General features: G+C 50.1%; 1 protein-coding gene across 1 annotated transcript in view; it reads right to left on the bottom strand.

The window, feature by feature from the left end:
• Positions 1–14,889: 14,889 nt before the first annotated feature.
• ERCC8 (ERCC excision repair 8, CSA ubiquitin ligase complex subunit) overlaps positions 14,890–15,909 on the bottom strand; it is a 54,495-nt gene continuing 53,475 nt past the window's right edge. The window contains exon 12 of the mRNA XM_038765922.1: positions 14,890–15,271. Coding sequence (XP_038621850.1) covers positions 15,203–15,271 — 69 coding nt within the window. The 3' untranslated portion in view covers positions 14,890–15,202. The remainder of the gene's footprint in view (positions 15,272–15,909) is intronic.

Genomic DNA, 15,909 nt, shown 5'->3' with positions numbered 1-15,909 from the left:
TTTGATGTCTGTCTCCTCCCTTCTAGACTGTAAGCCCATTGTGGGCAGGGATTGTCTCTATTTCTGAATTGTACTTTCCAAGGGCTTAATACAGTACTCCGCACTTAGTAAGCACTCAATAAATATGATTGAATCAATGAATGAATGAATTTTTCTACAAAAACATTCAGGACATGTCTCCCCACTCCTCCAACCCAAATCTCCATCTCCAGCCTTGATCTCTCTCCCTCTCTGCAGTCTCGCATTTCCTCTTGCCTTCAAGACATCTCTACTTGGATGTCTTCCCGTCACTTCCAACTTAACATGTCCAAAAGAGAACTCTTTATCTTTCTACCCAAACTCTGTCCTCCCCATGACTTTCCCATCACTGTAGACTGGGGGGGAAACAAGGTCATCAGGTTGCCCCACGTGGGGCTCACAGACTTAATCCCCATTTTACAGATGAGGGAACTGAGGCACAGAGAAGTGAAGTGACTTGCCCAAAGTCACACAGCTGATAAGTGGTGGAGTAGGGATTAGAACCCACGACCTCAGACTCCTAAGCCCGTGCTCTTTCCACTAAACCACGCTGCTTACAGATATGTACATAAGTGCTGTGGGGCTGGGCATGGGGGGAGGAGAGGAAAAGGAACACCTTGTATCTAGCCCCGTGTTTAGTACAGTGCCTGGCATATAGGAAGCACTTATATATATGTTTGTACATATTTATTACTCCATTTATTTATCTTACTTGTACATATCTATTCTATTCATTTTATTTTGTTAGTATGTTTGGTTTTGTTCTCTGTCTCCCCCTTCAAGACTGTGAGCCCACTGTTGGGTAGGGACTGTCTCTATATGTTGCCAACTTGTACTTCCCAAGCGCTTAGTACAGTGCTCTGCACACAGTAAGTGGTCAATAAATACGATTGATTGATTGACAACAAATACCATAAAACAATAACGTGGCATCCAGCCATGACTGGCATCATCAGCTCTGCCACGAGCATCCCAGGTTCCAGTAGCGATCGCTGCTCTGCCCACTACATTCAGAGCCCTGAATTGGGTATCTGTGACAAACAGAGCACCACACTGTATGAAGGGTGCCGACTGGGTGCTTACTACATACAGCGTGCCATACTGGATGATTACTGCATGTAGATTGCTATATCAATCATTTGCTACCTGCAGGGTGGAGCACTGGGAGCTACTACATGAAGTAGCAGAGCGCTGGACTGGGCTACTGCTCTTTGTAGAGTGCTGCGTTAGGGAGTTGGAGCAGACAGGAGGGGTAGATGTGACCCAACTTGGGCTTTCTAATTTCTTTCTTTTAGACTGTGAGCCCACTGTTGGGTAGGGACTGTCTCTATATGTTGCCAACTTGTACTTCCCAAGCGCTTAGTACAGTGCTCTGCACACAGTAAGCACTCAATAAATACGATTGATTGATTGATTGATTTCTAATCTGGACACAAAGGCAGGGAGAAACAGGTTCAGTCTCTCACTTCCCTGTCCATTTCCAAACTGCCCAGTGAAACTCTTGGTCACTCCCCCTCTGCTCATCAGTTTGAACATCCCCCCAAACTTATGGTCTCCTGAACTGACAATCCCCACAAACTGACGCCCACCCAAACTGAAGTTCCCCTGGAATCACCGGCTACACAGACTTTTCCGGAAGGGGCCTTCCCCTTCCTCCCAGAATCATTCAGGCTCCCACCTTTGCCAGAGTGGATGTCTGCCAGCACCACGGACTACTGCCCCTGAGCTGGGCGAAGCGTCTGGCCAGCTGTCGGCTGGGGCCGGGCCTCCTCATAGCCGACGGCTCCGGCTCCAACCCCCAACCCCCGGGATCCCCAGGCAACAAGCTGGTCGACTCCTCTTCCCCACATCCTGGATACACAAGATGCTCAACCCCCAGGGTGGCAGACGGCCAGCCCGGGCCCTGCGGCCCCCCCACCTGCTCTGCTCCCAACTTGGCCTCCCCCGCATTGGCCTCGACGCCCAGGAGCAGGGCAGCTCCCCATTCCTTCGATTTCAGGCCACTGGGAAGGGCTTGGCTACCACGCTCCGCCTACAGTAGCCAGCCTGGCTGAGGCGCAGTGGGAGTGACTTGCTTCCAGTCTCCCTTGGGCCTGGTGGGCAAACGCCCTCTGGTCCGGTCTCATGCAGCCGAGGGAAGGTGCCAATTAATGCCAACTCGTCGGAATTTGAACTTGCCCAGGACGGCCGAAACGATGCTTGAGTAACTACCGCCTTTCCCTCCTTCTTTATCTTGATTGTCCTTTAGATCTGTGGCCCATGTGAAATGTACCCTCACGCCTAGTCTTCCCATCAGCTGCTTTGACACCCATTAGGAAACTCCAGTTTGGTAACGGCCCCTGGCCCTGGGGCAGGGCACAATCCAGTGGAGCTGAGTCACCCAGGTAAGGCGAGGGCTGGGACACCCCCGCCCTTCAGCACCTATCGGGCGGGAACGCTCATAGGCCACGGCATAAGGGACTGTGGGAAGATTTAAGGAAGAGCTGCCTGCTAGTACTGTTGAACATGGAGCCTTGGGGGACACCAGCCCAGCCCAGCAATCCGTCGAGACCTGGACACTGGCTCTGACAGCGGCACCAGGATGTTCAGAGAGACCTGGTGTTTGTCCTTGGATACCCACCCTTATCGTTTCAGATGGACCACCCAGCGTCCCGAACTCTCCCTCTTCATCTCCGACCCTCCCCCCGTGACCCAGCATGGGCCATCTAACCCCCCTGACTCTCCCTCTCCATCCCCGACTCTACCCCAGTGACCCAGCATGGACCATCAAACACTCCTGACACTCCCCCGGTGACCCAGTGGACTGCTCACTGTGGGCAGGGAATTTGCTTAATGTTGTATTGTACTAGCCCAAGAGCTTAGTACAGTGCCCTGCACACAGTAAGTGCTCAATAATTACGATTGAATGAATGAATGACTGTCCCACACCCCTGACTCTCCCCAATGACTTGGCACAGACACTAGTCTCTGAGTGGATCCAAACCCCTCTAGAGATGCTAGTGTTTCTGGTCACTCAGTTCCCTACAGGAACAGATTCCCTCTGCTTCCACCTGCTGTGGGGAAAAGCATTTCCTGTTATTTGGGTCGAACCCCCAGCTCCAGTAGGTGCCCCTTTGAGTTTGGTGCAGAATAATTCTGGATTTTCCCTGCCACAACCAGAGGCAGGATATAAGTAGTAACAATAAAAATAACACTACTAATAATGGTATTTGTTAAGCACATCCTCTGTGCCAGGCACTGTACTAAATGCTGGGGTAGATACAAGGTAAATGGTTTGAACACAGTCCCCGTCCTACACTGGGCTCACCATCTTGATCCCCATTTTCCAGATGAGGTAACTGAGGCACAGAGAAATGAAGTGACTTGCTCAAGGTCACACGGCAGGTAAGTGGCAGAGTTGGGATTAAAACCCAGGTCCTTCTGACTCCCGGGCCTGCGCTCTATTCACTAGGACATGCCACTTTCTTTCGCTTCACCCATGCCCTGTATCTGCCCATGACTTTCTTGGCTTCAGTAGGTCCTAGTCTAGAAGCCCCTCCATCCCCTGACCATCCTGGCAGCCATCCCCTCCCCCTCTTTTGGCTCCATCTCACCTTGCTGAGATGTGGCAACCAGAATGGCGGCGCCTGTGTGTGGTGCCCCATGCCTTATACAGGGGACCTCACCTCTTCCTCCCTTCCTCTTTCCTGTAGACAGTCAACTCCTTATGGCCAGGGAACATATCAATCAATCAATCAATCATATTTATTGAGCGCTTACTCTGTGCAGAGCACTGTACTAAGCGCTTGGGAAGTACAAGTTGGCAACATATAGAGACAGTCCCTACCCAACAGTGGGCTCACAGTCTAAATGGGGGAGACAGAGAACAAACCCAAACATACTAACAAAATAAAATAAATAGAATAGATATGTACAAGTAAAATAGAGTAATAAGTATGTACAAACATATATACATATATACAGGTGCTGTGGGGAAGGGAAAGAGGTAAGATGGGGGGGATGGAGAGGGGGACGAGGGGCAGAGGAAGGAAGGGGCTCAGTCTGGGAAGGCATCCTGGAGGAGGTGAGCTCTCAGTAGGGCCTTGAAGGGACGAAGAGAGCTAGCTTAGCGGATGGGCAGAGGGATTGGGGGCATTCCAGGCCCGGGGGATGACATGGGCCGGGGGTCGAAGGCGGGACAGGCGAGAACGAGGCACGGGGAGGAGATTAGCGGCAGAGGAGCGGAGGATGCGGGCCGGGCTGTAGAAGGAGAGAAGGGAGGTGAGGTAGGAGGGGGCGAGACAGCCTTGAAGCCCAGGGTGAGGAGTATCTGCCCGATGCGCAGATTGATTGGTAGCCACTGGAGATTTTTGAGGAGGGGAGTAACATGCCCAGAGCGTTTCTGGACAAAGGCAATCCGGGCAGCAGCATGAAGTATAGATTGAAGTGGGGAGAGACGTGAGGATTGGAGATCAGAGAGAAGGCTGATACAGTAGTCCAGATGGGATAGGATGAGAGCTTGAACGAGCAGGGTAGCCTTTGGATGGAGAGGAAAGGGCGGATCTTGGCAATGTTGCGGAGATTGCGAACATATCTACCGACTATCGTACTGTACTCTCCCAAGCGCTCAGTACAGCGCCCTGCATACAGTAAGCACTCGATAAATACCACCGATCGATATCCCAGTGAGCCTTCGGGCTGATCGCTCCCTGGGGCTCGTCCCCACAACAGGCCCACTTAAACTGTGTCTACCGGTTTGCTTCCCTGCCCAGTGATAGTGAGGATGCCCGCCTTCCTCACTGCTCCAGTCCCCAATCCCTCCTGACAACCCCGTCCTGCAAAGCAATCACTTTTCCTCTCCCCAGAGCCCTCCCCAGTCTCTCCTCTTTCAAGCCCTTCTTTCCCCTCACCCACTAAATGATTGGTCACGGAGCAGAGAGAGCTGGTTATTTATTTACATTGATGTCTGTCTCCCCCTCTGGACTGAAAGCTTATTAATAATAATAATATTAATATCAACAATTATGGTACTTCTTAAGTGCTTACCATGTACTGAGCTCTGCTCTAAACGCTGAGGATTAAGTCCTATCTTTCTCAGCTCCCCCTCCCTTCCGCGTCACCTCGACTCTCTCCCTTTGGTCTCCCCCGCCACCTTCCGCCCCACAGCACTTATGCATATACGTATATATCTATAATTCCCTTTATTTATCCTGATGCCTGTTTACTAGTTTTGATGTCTGTCTCCCCCTTTCTAGATTGTAAGCCCATTGTGGGCAGGGATTGGCTCTCTTTATCGCTGTATTGTACTTTCCAAACATTTAGTACAGTGCTCTGCACGCAATAAGCGCTCAATAAATACAATTGAATGAATGAATGGGGTAGATATAAGTTAATCAGGTTTGACAAAGTCCCTAACCCACATAGGGCTCACACTCAAAATCCCCATTTTACAGATGAGGTAACTGAGGCCCAGAGAAGTGAAGTGACTTGACCAAGATGGTGACGATGATGGCATTTGTTAAGCGCTTACTATGTACCAAGCACTGTTCTAAGCGCTAGGGTAGATACAAAGTAATCAGGATGTCCCACGTTCTTAATCCCCATTTTACAGGTGAGGTAACTGAGGCAAAGAGAAGGTAAGTGACTTGCCCCAAGTCACACAGCTGACAAGTGGCAGAGCCGGGATTAGATCCCACGACCTCTGACTCCCAAGCGTGGGTTCTTTCTACCAAGCCACGCTGCTTCTCAAGATCACACAGCAGACATGTGGCAGAGCAGGGAGGAGAACTCGGGTCCTTCCGACTCCAATCAATCAATCAATCAATCAATCAATCGTATCAAAGTCCTGTTCCACTAAGCCACACTGCTTCACGCCGCTTCGGCCCACCTTTGTGGGCAGGGAATGTGTCTACCAAGTCTGTTGTACTCACTCAAGTGCTTACTACAGTGCTCTAAACACAATAAGCCCTCAATAAGTACCACTGATGATGATGACGATGATGAAGAGAGTGGAGAAGAAATCAGACAGCAGGTTTTCTCCCTCTCTCCCTCCCTGCCAGAGGAGGAGAGCCTGCCTAGGGAGGTACCGGCACTTCTTACACCGTCGCTGGCCTATCCACTTGCAGTAAATTTGGGAATTCGGCCCTCTGAGTCTCCATTAGCCCTTCCTCCAAGCACTTGTAACTGGGAAACTTGAGGTTTACAGTTCAAATGCAGCAAGGGCGATGGAGCTGGAGCCAGGTGGTGGGAACGATGGTGGCGCGTGGGACGGAGATAGGGATGCAGGCGTGAGAAAGAAGTAGGTCAGCCAACTCCCAACCCCCACCCATCCCCACCCAGTAGATCCTCCCCTCAGGCACTTCAGTTAGGCCACAGAGAAGACAAGGCCGTAGGAATGAGGGCCTTCACATGGTTCAGGCTGGAGGAAAGCTCTCGATTCCTTCCCAGTCCTGCCTGGTACATGCCTGACACCAGAATGATAGTGTTAACACTGTGCTAAACACTGGGGTAGACATCAAAGATTCAGAGAAGACCCAGTTTAAGAAGGAGAGAGATCAGATATTTATCTCTAGTGTACAGATGGGGAAGCTGAGTTCCAGAGAGGTTAAGTGACTTGGCCAATGGGGCGGAGTCGGGCTTACATAATAATAATAATAATAATAATGGCATTTATTAAGCCCTTAGTAGGTGCTAAGCACTGTTCTAAGCTCTGGGGAGGTTACAAGGTGATCAGGTTGTCCCACAGGGGGCTCTCAATCTTAATCCCCATTTCACAGATGAGGTAACTGAGGCACAGAGAAGTTAAGTGACTTGCCCAAAGTCACACAGCTGACAATTGGCAGAGTCGGGATTTGAACCCCTGACCTCTGACTCCAAAGCCCGGGCTTTTTCCACTGAGCCACGCTGCTTCCCCAGGGTGTCTGCACTCTTTCCACCGGGCTGCACTGCCTCCATCTGGGTGGCCGTTGCCTATTGAACCAAAGACAGAAAGGACAATAGCTGACCCTTGTATTTCCTTCCCAGAGCTCAGCACGGTGCTTTGCATCCCAAGGGTGCTTAACAAATACTACTACCCCAGCTGCCGATGAATCCGCACTTTCCCCTCCATCACGCAGTGGGCCCTGGGACCCTTTTCCTCGGGTACGTCCCTGATGCTTGCTCCACCACCCCTCGGCTCGGCCCTGTGTCGTTTCCCGCAGTTTGTCCCACCCATCTGTCCCGCACAGCTCCTCACGAAGGCCTCAGTGTCATCGCATGGCCGGAGCCCTCCCCACTCACGACCATGGGCAGATCTCAGAGTTTGACTACACTCCTCCCCTGAGAGCCCCACCTCCCTCTGGAAGAGGAACCGGTTCTGCCCCATCCAGTCCTGGTACCCATCTGGTCCAGAGGGGCCCACCCATCCTGGGGTTCCCGGGGTTCTTGAAGTAGTCGATGACACCAGTCTCCATGCTTTGTTTTGTTGTCTGTCTCCCCCTTCTAGACTGTAAGCCCGTTTTTGGGTAGTGACCATCTATATGTTGATGACTTGGACTTCCCAAGCGCTTAGTACAGTGCTCTGCAGACAGTAACTGCTCAATAAATATGATTGAATGAATGAATGAATGGACCCAGGTCTCTTGGAGAATCAATCCATCAATCAATGGTATTTATTGAGCATGTTTTGTACACAGAGGCTGTACTAAGTGCTGGGGAGAGCACCATAGCATTGGTAGACATGATCCCTGCCCTCAAGGAGCTAATGGATGCTGGTCCCTGACTCGCTTCCCTCCACCTGCACATGGCCTAGTGGGGAAAGCATGGGTCTGGGATTAGGAGACCTTTTTTGATGGTTTTTATTGAGCTCTTTCTATCAATCAATCAATCAATCAATCGTATTTATTGAGCGCTTACTATGTGCAGAGCACTGTACTAAGTGCTTGGGAAGTATAAATTGGCAACATATAGAGACAGTCCCTACCCAACAGTGGGCTCACAGTCTAAAAGGGGGAGACAGAGAACAAAACCAAACATACTAACAAAGTAAAATAAATAGAATAGATATGTACAAGTAAAATAAATAAATAAATAGAGTAATAAATATGTACAAACATATATACATATATACAGGTGCTGTGGGGAAGGGAAGGAGGTAAGATGGGGGGGATGGAGAGGGGGACGAGGAGGAGAGGAAGGAAGGGGCTCAGTCTGGGAAGGCCTCTTGGAGGAGGTGAGCTCTCAGCAGGGCCTTGAAGGGAGGAAGAGAGCTAGCTTGGCGGATGGGCAGAGGGATTGGGGGCATTCCAGGCCCGGGGGATGACGTGGGCCGGGGGTTTCTATGTGCCAGGCACTGTTCTAAGCACTGGGGTAGATACAAGGTGAGGAGGTTGGACACAATCCATGTCCCACAAGGGACTCACGGTCTTAATCCCCCATTTACAGAGGAGGTAACTGAGGCCCAGAGAAGTGAAGTGACTTGGCCAAGGTCGGACAGCAGACAAGGTGGCAGAGCCGGGATTAGAATCCAAGTCCTTCTGACTCCCAGCCCATGTTCTATCCACTAGGCCATGCTACTTCTCTGGGTTCTAATCCCAGCTCTGTCACTTGCCCGTCGTGTGCCGTCGGGCGAGACATGTAACTTCTCTGTGCCTCAGTTTCCTCACCTGTAATATGGAGATTCAATACCTGTTCTCCCTTTCCTTCAGAATGTGAGCCCTTTGTGAGGCAGGGACTGTGTCCCATCTGATTATATTTTATCTACCCTAGTGCTTAGCACAGTGGCTGACACGTAGTAAGCACTTGACAAAAGCACAGTTATTGTGGTCCCTGGCCCTTCCAGGAATGGGGGTGGAACTCTCCCACCCATCCCCAGCCCCTGCCCCAACCCCTTCGCAAGAAATCCATTCATTCATTCAATCGTATTTATTGAGCGCTTACTGTGTGCAGAGCACTGTACTAAGCGCTTGGGAAGTACAAGTTGGCAACAAGAAATCAAAGCTGGGGATTCCCTCTGTCCACCCCCCCACCCCTCCACCCCACACAAATTTAATCCAGAGTTCCACTGGCCTGGAATGTTCTCCCTCCTTAAATCAGACAGACAATGACTCTCTCCCCCTTCAAAGCCTTTTTGAAGGCCCATCTCCTTCAAGAGGCCTCCCCTGACTAAGCCCTCTTTTCCTTTGCTTCAGCTCCCTTCTGCATCACCCTGACTTGCTCCCTTCATTCATTCCTCCTCCCAGCTCCGCAGCACTTATGTGCAAATCTATAAGTTATTTATTCATAGTTAATGTTTTTCTCCCCCTCTAGACTGTAAGCTCGCTGTTGGCAGGGAATGTGTCTGTTTATTGTTCTACTGTACTCTCCCAACAGCTTAGAGTACAGTGCTCTGCTCTCGGTAAGTGCTCAATAAATATGACTGAATGAATCTCCTGCCAGCTTTGAAAGTTAGCCTCTACTCCTGTGCCTCTGACCCCATTCCGTCTCATCTTTTAAAGTCATTTGAGCCCATTCTTCTTCCCTCTCAGACCACCAATTTCAACCGCTCACTCTCTGATGGCTCTTTCTGCTCTGTTGTCAAACACATCTGCTTCTCCTCTACCCTCAAAATCCTTGCACCAGCCAGCTATCATCCCATCTCCCTCCTCCCATTCCATCAATTAATCAATGATATTTATTGAGTGCTTATTGTGTGCAGAGCACTGTACTAAGTGCTTGGGAGAGTACAGTACAACAGAGTTTGCAGACAGGCTCGCTGCCCTTAATTCCTTCCCAAGCTTCTCAAACAGGTTGTTTTCACCTGCTGCCTCCACTTCCTCTTCTCCAATTCCCTCTGTGCTCCTCCCCCACTGCTCCACTGAGACTGCTCCCCTTCTTGATAACTCTCATGGACTGTTTACCCTCAGCCTTCTCACTCGCTCAGTTGCCCTGGACACTGTGGACTGATCCCTTTTCTTGGAAACCCTATCTAACCTTCATTTTTCTGCCCATCCTCTCCAGGTTTCCCTCTTCCCTCTGTGGCTGATTTTTCTCGGACTCCTTCTCTAATTCCCATCATCATCAATGGTATTTACTGAGTGCTTATTGTGTGCAGCAAATTACAACAAAATACAAAATGTTCCTCAAAATGCAACATGTTCCTCAAGTCTGTTCCGGGACCCCCTCTCGTTTCATTCAACACCCACATCCATGGAGAGTTCAACTGCTCCCATGGCTTCAACCACTACCTTTATACTGACCCTGCCTCCTGTCTCTCCCCACTCCAGTCCATACTTCACTCTGTTGCCCAGATCATTTTTCTATAAAAACGTTCAGGTCATGTTTCCCCACTCCTCAAAAGCCTCCAATGGTTGCCCATCCACCTCTGCATTAAACAAAAACTTCTCACCACTGGCTTTAAAGCACTCAATCACCTAGTCCCCTCCTACCTCAACTCACTACTCTCCTACTATTCATTCATTCATTCAATTGTATTTAATGAGCGCTTACTGTGTGCAGAGCACTGTACTAAGCGCTTGGGAAGTACAAGTTGGCAACATATAGAGATGGTCCCTACCCGACAACGGGCTCACAGTCTAGAAGGGGAAGGCAGACCACAAAACAAAACATGTGGACAGGTGTCATCAGAATAAATAGAAATAAAGATAGATGCACATCATTAACAAAATAAATAGAATACTAAATATGTACAAGTAAAGTGAGTAAAGTAATAAATCTGTACAAACATATATACAGTGCTGTGGGGGGGGGAAGGAGGTAGGCCGGGAGGATGGGAGGAAAAAGGGGGCTCAGTTTGGGAAGGCCTCCTGGAGGAGGTGAGCTCTCAGTAGGAGCTCCTACTACAACCCAGACAGCACACTTCACTCCTTTAATGCTAACCTTCTCACTGTATCTCAATTTCCTCTATCTCGCAGCGGACCTCTCGCTCACGTTCTGCCCCTGGCCGGGAACTTCCTCCCTCCTCCAATCCGAGAGACAATTACCTTCCCACCACTGCCTCAAAGCCTTATTGAAGGTACATCTCTTCCAAGAGGACTTTCTGGATAAACCCTCCTTTCCTCTTCTCCCACTCCCTTCTGCATCACTCCATCTTGCTACCTTCATTCAACCCCTCTCCCATCCCCATAGCACTTATGTACATATCTCTAATTTATTTATTTGTATTAATGTCCATCTCCCCCTCTAGACTGTAAGCTCATCGTGGGCAGGGAATCTGTTTATCCTACTGTACTCTCCAAGTGCTTAGTACAGTGCTCTGCAAATAGTAAGCGCTCAATAAATATGCTTGAGTGAATTATAACTTCCCAAACAACCTCGCTAGCCCCAACCTCCCCCTTCCTCTGCAGTGGCACAGGTCCTCCTTGCCTCCAGCCCATCTCCGTCCCAGTAGTCCCGTCATCATCAATCGTATTTATTGAGCGCTTACTGTGTGCAGAGCACTGTACTAAGCACCTCGAGCTCTACACGTCCTAAATTAAATGCCTTATCTTCCCTTCCAAATCCTTTCCTCCACCTAACTTTCCCATCACATGTGACACCACCACCATCCTCCCCGAATCACAAATATGTGACTTTGCATGAACCTTGACTCTTTCCTCATTCGATGCCCCGCAGAGTCAGTCGCCAAATCCTGTCAACTTTCTTTTCACAGCATTTTCAGAATCTGAAGAACGCTTCCTTTCCAACCAAACCACCGACACCACTCTGGTCCAGATATTGGTCATATTCCAACTCGACTACTACAACGGTCTCCTTGCTGGTCTCCCTGCCTCCAGCCTGTCATTCTCTACATATCTCCCCATTCCTTAAAAACCTCAAATGGTTGCCCGTTCTTCTCCACATCAAGCAGAATCTCCTCACCACCGGTTTTAAGGCATTCAATAAACTTTCTCCCCACTGCTTCTCCTCAGTCCTCTCCCACCAGACCCCATCTTGCACGCTTGGCTCCTCCCAAGCCAATCCATCCTACCCTCTTGCCCAATCCCTCCCTGCAGCCTGGAACTCTCTCCCCCTTCAGTCTGCAGACCTCTGTTCTCTCTTCAAAACCCTCCTTGAAAACCTAACTCCTCCAAGAAGTCTTCCCTGACTAAATCCAAATCTCTCCACCTCGAATCCTCCAAATGCCATTTCATCGTTTCCAAGACACCTAAGCATTTCATCAATCAATCAGTGGCATTTATTGGGGCCTGCCTGTACGCAGAACATTGTACTAAGCCCTTGGGGGAGAGTACAGCCTACCATAGCCCCTGTGGGATGAAGCACTTTACATGTGGGAAGTAAGGAATCCTCAACTCCCCACATGACCCCAGCGTAGCTCAGTGTCCTGCCCTGTGTCTACCTGGCCAGTGAGAGGAGTTCAGGGGCGGGAAAGAGCCTCATTTTGAGAGCCAGAATTGAATTTTATGAAGCCCCCACCCCCGATCTCTGGCTGGCCTAGGAATTATTTGGGCATCTCCCCTGCCTCGACCATCTGGCTGGCAAGGCAGCTGCTCTTCCCGAGGGGATCTAGGCCCTGCTGGGTGCTTCTGTCTGGGTCCCAGGGTTCACAGGGTTTCTCACACAAGAGAAGGAAAGTTGGGGACAAAGGGCGGTCAGCACTCAGCGATCTCAGATCCAGAAGCGAGGCTAGAAGAGCACTGGGTTCCCACGGCCTGAAATCAATCAGTCAATGACATTTACTGAGCATTTATTATAAGCAGAGCACTGTCTTAAGCACTTGGGAGAGTACAGTACAACAGAGCTGGTAGACATGTCTTGCTCACAAGTAGCTTACAGACTAAGGCGGGGAAAGGCAAAATACATACATTACAGGTAGGGGAAAAAGCCTATTTCAGTGCTCTGGGGCTGAGGAGTGGGCAAATATCAAGTTCTTAAGGCATACAGATTTTTGTGCATAGGTGACCAGAAGGGAGAGGGAGTAAGTGAAATGAAGGTTTAGTCAGGGAAGGCCTCTTGGAGGAGATATAAGGCTTTGAAGGTGGGAAGAGTGGTGGCCTAGTGCATATTAAGGGGGAGGGAATACCAGGCCAGAGGGAGGATGCGTGCAAAGGGTCGGTAATGAGACGGGGGAGATCGAGGTACAGAGAATAAGTTGGCATTAGAGGAGCAAAGTGCATCAGTTGGGCTGCAGTAGGAAATCATCAAAGTAAGGTAGGAGGGAGTGAGGTGATTTGAGTGTCTAAAGGCAGCTGACGGTAAGGAGTTTCCGTTGGATATAGAGGTGGGTGGACAACCACTGGAGTTTTCTGAGGAGTGGGTAGATAATAATAATGATAATAATAATGGTGGCATTTGTTAAGCGCTTACTATGTGCAAAGCACTGTTCTAAGCGCTAGAGGGGATACAAGATGATCAGGTTGTCTCACGTAGGGCTCACAGTCATCATCCCCATTTTGCAGATGAGGGAACTGAGGCTCAGAGAAGTGAAGTGACTTGCCCATGGTCACCCAGCAGACATGTGGCAGAGCCGGGATTCGAACCCATGTGGACTGAATGCTTTTTTTAGAAAAATGATCTGGAAGCAGAGTGAAGTTGTGCCTGTGGATGTGAGGGCACTGCTTCCTTTTAGACTTCCCTTCCCCTCCACAGAAAGGCCCTGAAGCTAGAGAGGAAAGAGACAGGAGGCAAGGAGGCCAGCCAAGTGGCTGATGCCACGGTCAAGGCAGGAAAGGATAAGCGTTTGGATCAATGTGGTAGTTGTTTGGATGGACAGAAAACGATGGATTCTAGCGATGTGAGGAACTGACAGGATTTGGTGAAACTGAATATGAGGATTGAAAGAGAGAGATTAATCGAATGAATTGAGGTTAATGCCAGAGTTATGGGCTTGTATAAGTACTAGTATTATTGTAGTAACGACTTTGTGTCAAGCACTATTGTAAGTACTGAGGTAGATAGATATTAGTTGATGGGGTTGGACCCAGTGCCTGTCCCACACGGGACTCACAGACTCGTGAGACAGTGAGGATGGTGGTGCTGTCTACGGCGATGGGCAAGCCAAGGGAAGGACAGGGTTTGGGTGGGAAGATGAGGAGCTTTGTTTCAGACGTTACACCTGAGGTGTCGGCAGGATGCCCAAGGAGAAGTTCCGAAGCCAGGATCCTCAGGGGAGCAGCCCCCCTCCAAGCGATCGCCGTGCTCTCCTCTCTGCCCGGTTCCAGCCGCTCAGCCCATATCTCACCCAGTGCCACCTTGGTCCAATGCCGAGTTCCTTTCCAGCTCCCTTCCTTTCACCCCCGATTTACCATCAACCTCAGGGGAACCCAATCCCAGTTGTGCCAGAGGATGTGAGGACCCTTCTTTCGCTCAGCCTTCCCCCCTAACAATGCCTTGAGACTGGGGGCCGGCTCAGGGTTGGGGGTGTGAAAACCGAATCAAGTTGCCCTGGCCCGTGACTCCATGCCTCATCCCAGTGCCTAACATGCTAAGCACCATGCCAATTTCACAGTTCCTGCCATGCACATGGGCCAGTGGGAAGGTGGGCATAATTTCAACCCCAAAGGCTTGGCCTGGCCACCATGGGGTGCTCACTTGCTCATTCACCAATGTGCCCAAAATGAAGGCCTGGGAGATGCCGCCCCTGCCCTCTGGGAGTTTTCACGCTTGGCATCCAGGTGGTGGTGGCCTGCTATGTGGGGTAGAGCCCCGCACCTCCAGTGCCCTTCCATCTTTAGGAAGACCTCACCAGATCCCTAATGCCCATGACAACCTTGTAGACTGCATAATTTATTTTTCAAAATGCCCAACATAAACAGAGAATGAAAGCCTTAAAAATAATCATTCACAGACAAAACCACAATTCCAGTAATCCTGGAAAGAGTCTCACTTCTCAATCTCATCCTACTCTGGGAATGTGGCTTTCCTCAATTCAAAAGAAGTGTCTATGTCTCTGTATATGTCTCTCTCTCTCACTCTCTCTCTCTCTCTCTCTCTCTCTCACTCACACACACACACAAACACACACGGCTTCAGGTCCATTTTGAGCTCACGAAATGTTGCGTGCTCATCGATACAGTCTCATTTGGGAAAGGCCAACAGCTTTCTTCTAAAAGAAGCCAGGGCCTCGGAAGACGAGAAGGGAATCCAAAGACGCAGCAGACAGGTTTGATGTCTCCTCCCAGCAGGGCAGCGAGGTGCCCAAAGCTTCCAAAGGCTCCCGGAACACAGGCCCTCGCCTGGGCCATCATCGGCAGAAGAGAGATCAGCCCTTTGTTTGCCGGGGGGCTGAAGTTCACCCTTCTTCATCCGTACTGCTCCAAGCATCTTCAAAAGCTGGATTCACCTGTGATCGCGGGAGGGCCTAGGAGAGAGGAGGTAAGATGGTAATTTGCTGCTTCAGAACATTTTTGTTGCATCAAAGGAAATGCTGGAAAAGGAATTCAAGAGCACGTGTGATGCCCGCCGGCCACGGAGCCCAGGCATGGTGCCATTCCCCAATTCACCAGCACATTTTAAGGAAAACAAAGAGGCAGCAGAAACTCACACCAGGGCTCCATACCCAGCTCCCACCCCACAACTCAAGATTAGCATGAGCCCAAGCCAGTGGCAGGAAAAGAGTGGCCTCCAAGCTCCTTTCTTGCCTGGAAATGTTGAAATATCGCTCTCTGTTTAGGAAGACCGATTTTGCTGCCCGCTCCATAGTGGGGTCACAGATTTTCCCACACTGTTTGGGCTGTCCCTGACATGGCTTTCAAAGGGCCTTTGGCCTCAGCCTGCCTCAAAGAGAGGAAGGGCTAGAATGAGGTTTGTATATGTATGTCTCTCTCTCTCTATCACACACACACACACACACACACACGGCTTCAGGTCCATTTTGAGCTCACGAAATGTTGCGTGCTCATCGATACAGTCTCATTTGGGAAAGGCCAACAGCTTTCTTCTAAAAGAAGCCAGGACCCTGGAAGATGAGAAGGGAATCCAAAGACGCAGCAGGCAGGT

This window comes from Tachyglossus aculeatus, chromosome 23, assembly GCF_015852505.1.
Source record: "Tachyglossus aculeatus isolate mTacAcu1 chromosome 23, mTacAcu1.pri, whole genome shotgun sequence".
Lineage (NCBI taxonomy): Eukaryota > Metazoa > Chordata > Mammalia > Monotremata > Tachyglossidae > Tachyglossus > Tachyglossus aculeatus.
Note: the sequence above shows the minus strand (reverse complement) of the source record. Positions and strands in the feature narration are given on the sequence as shown.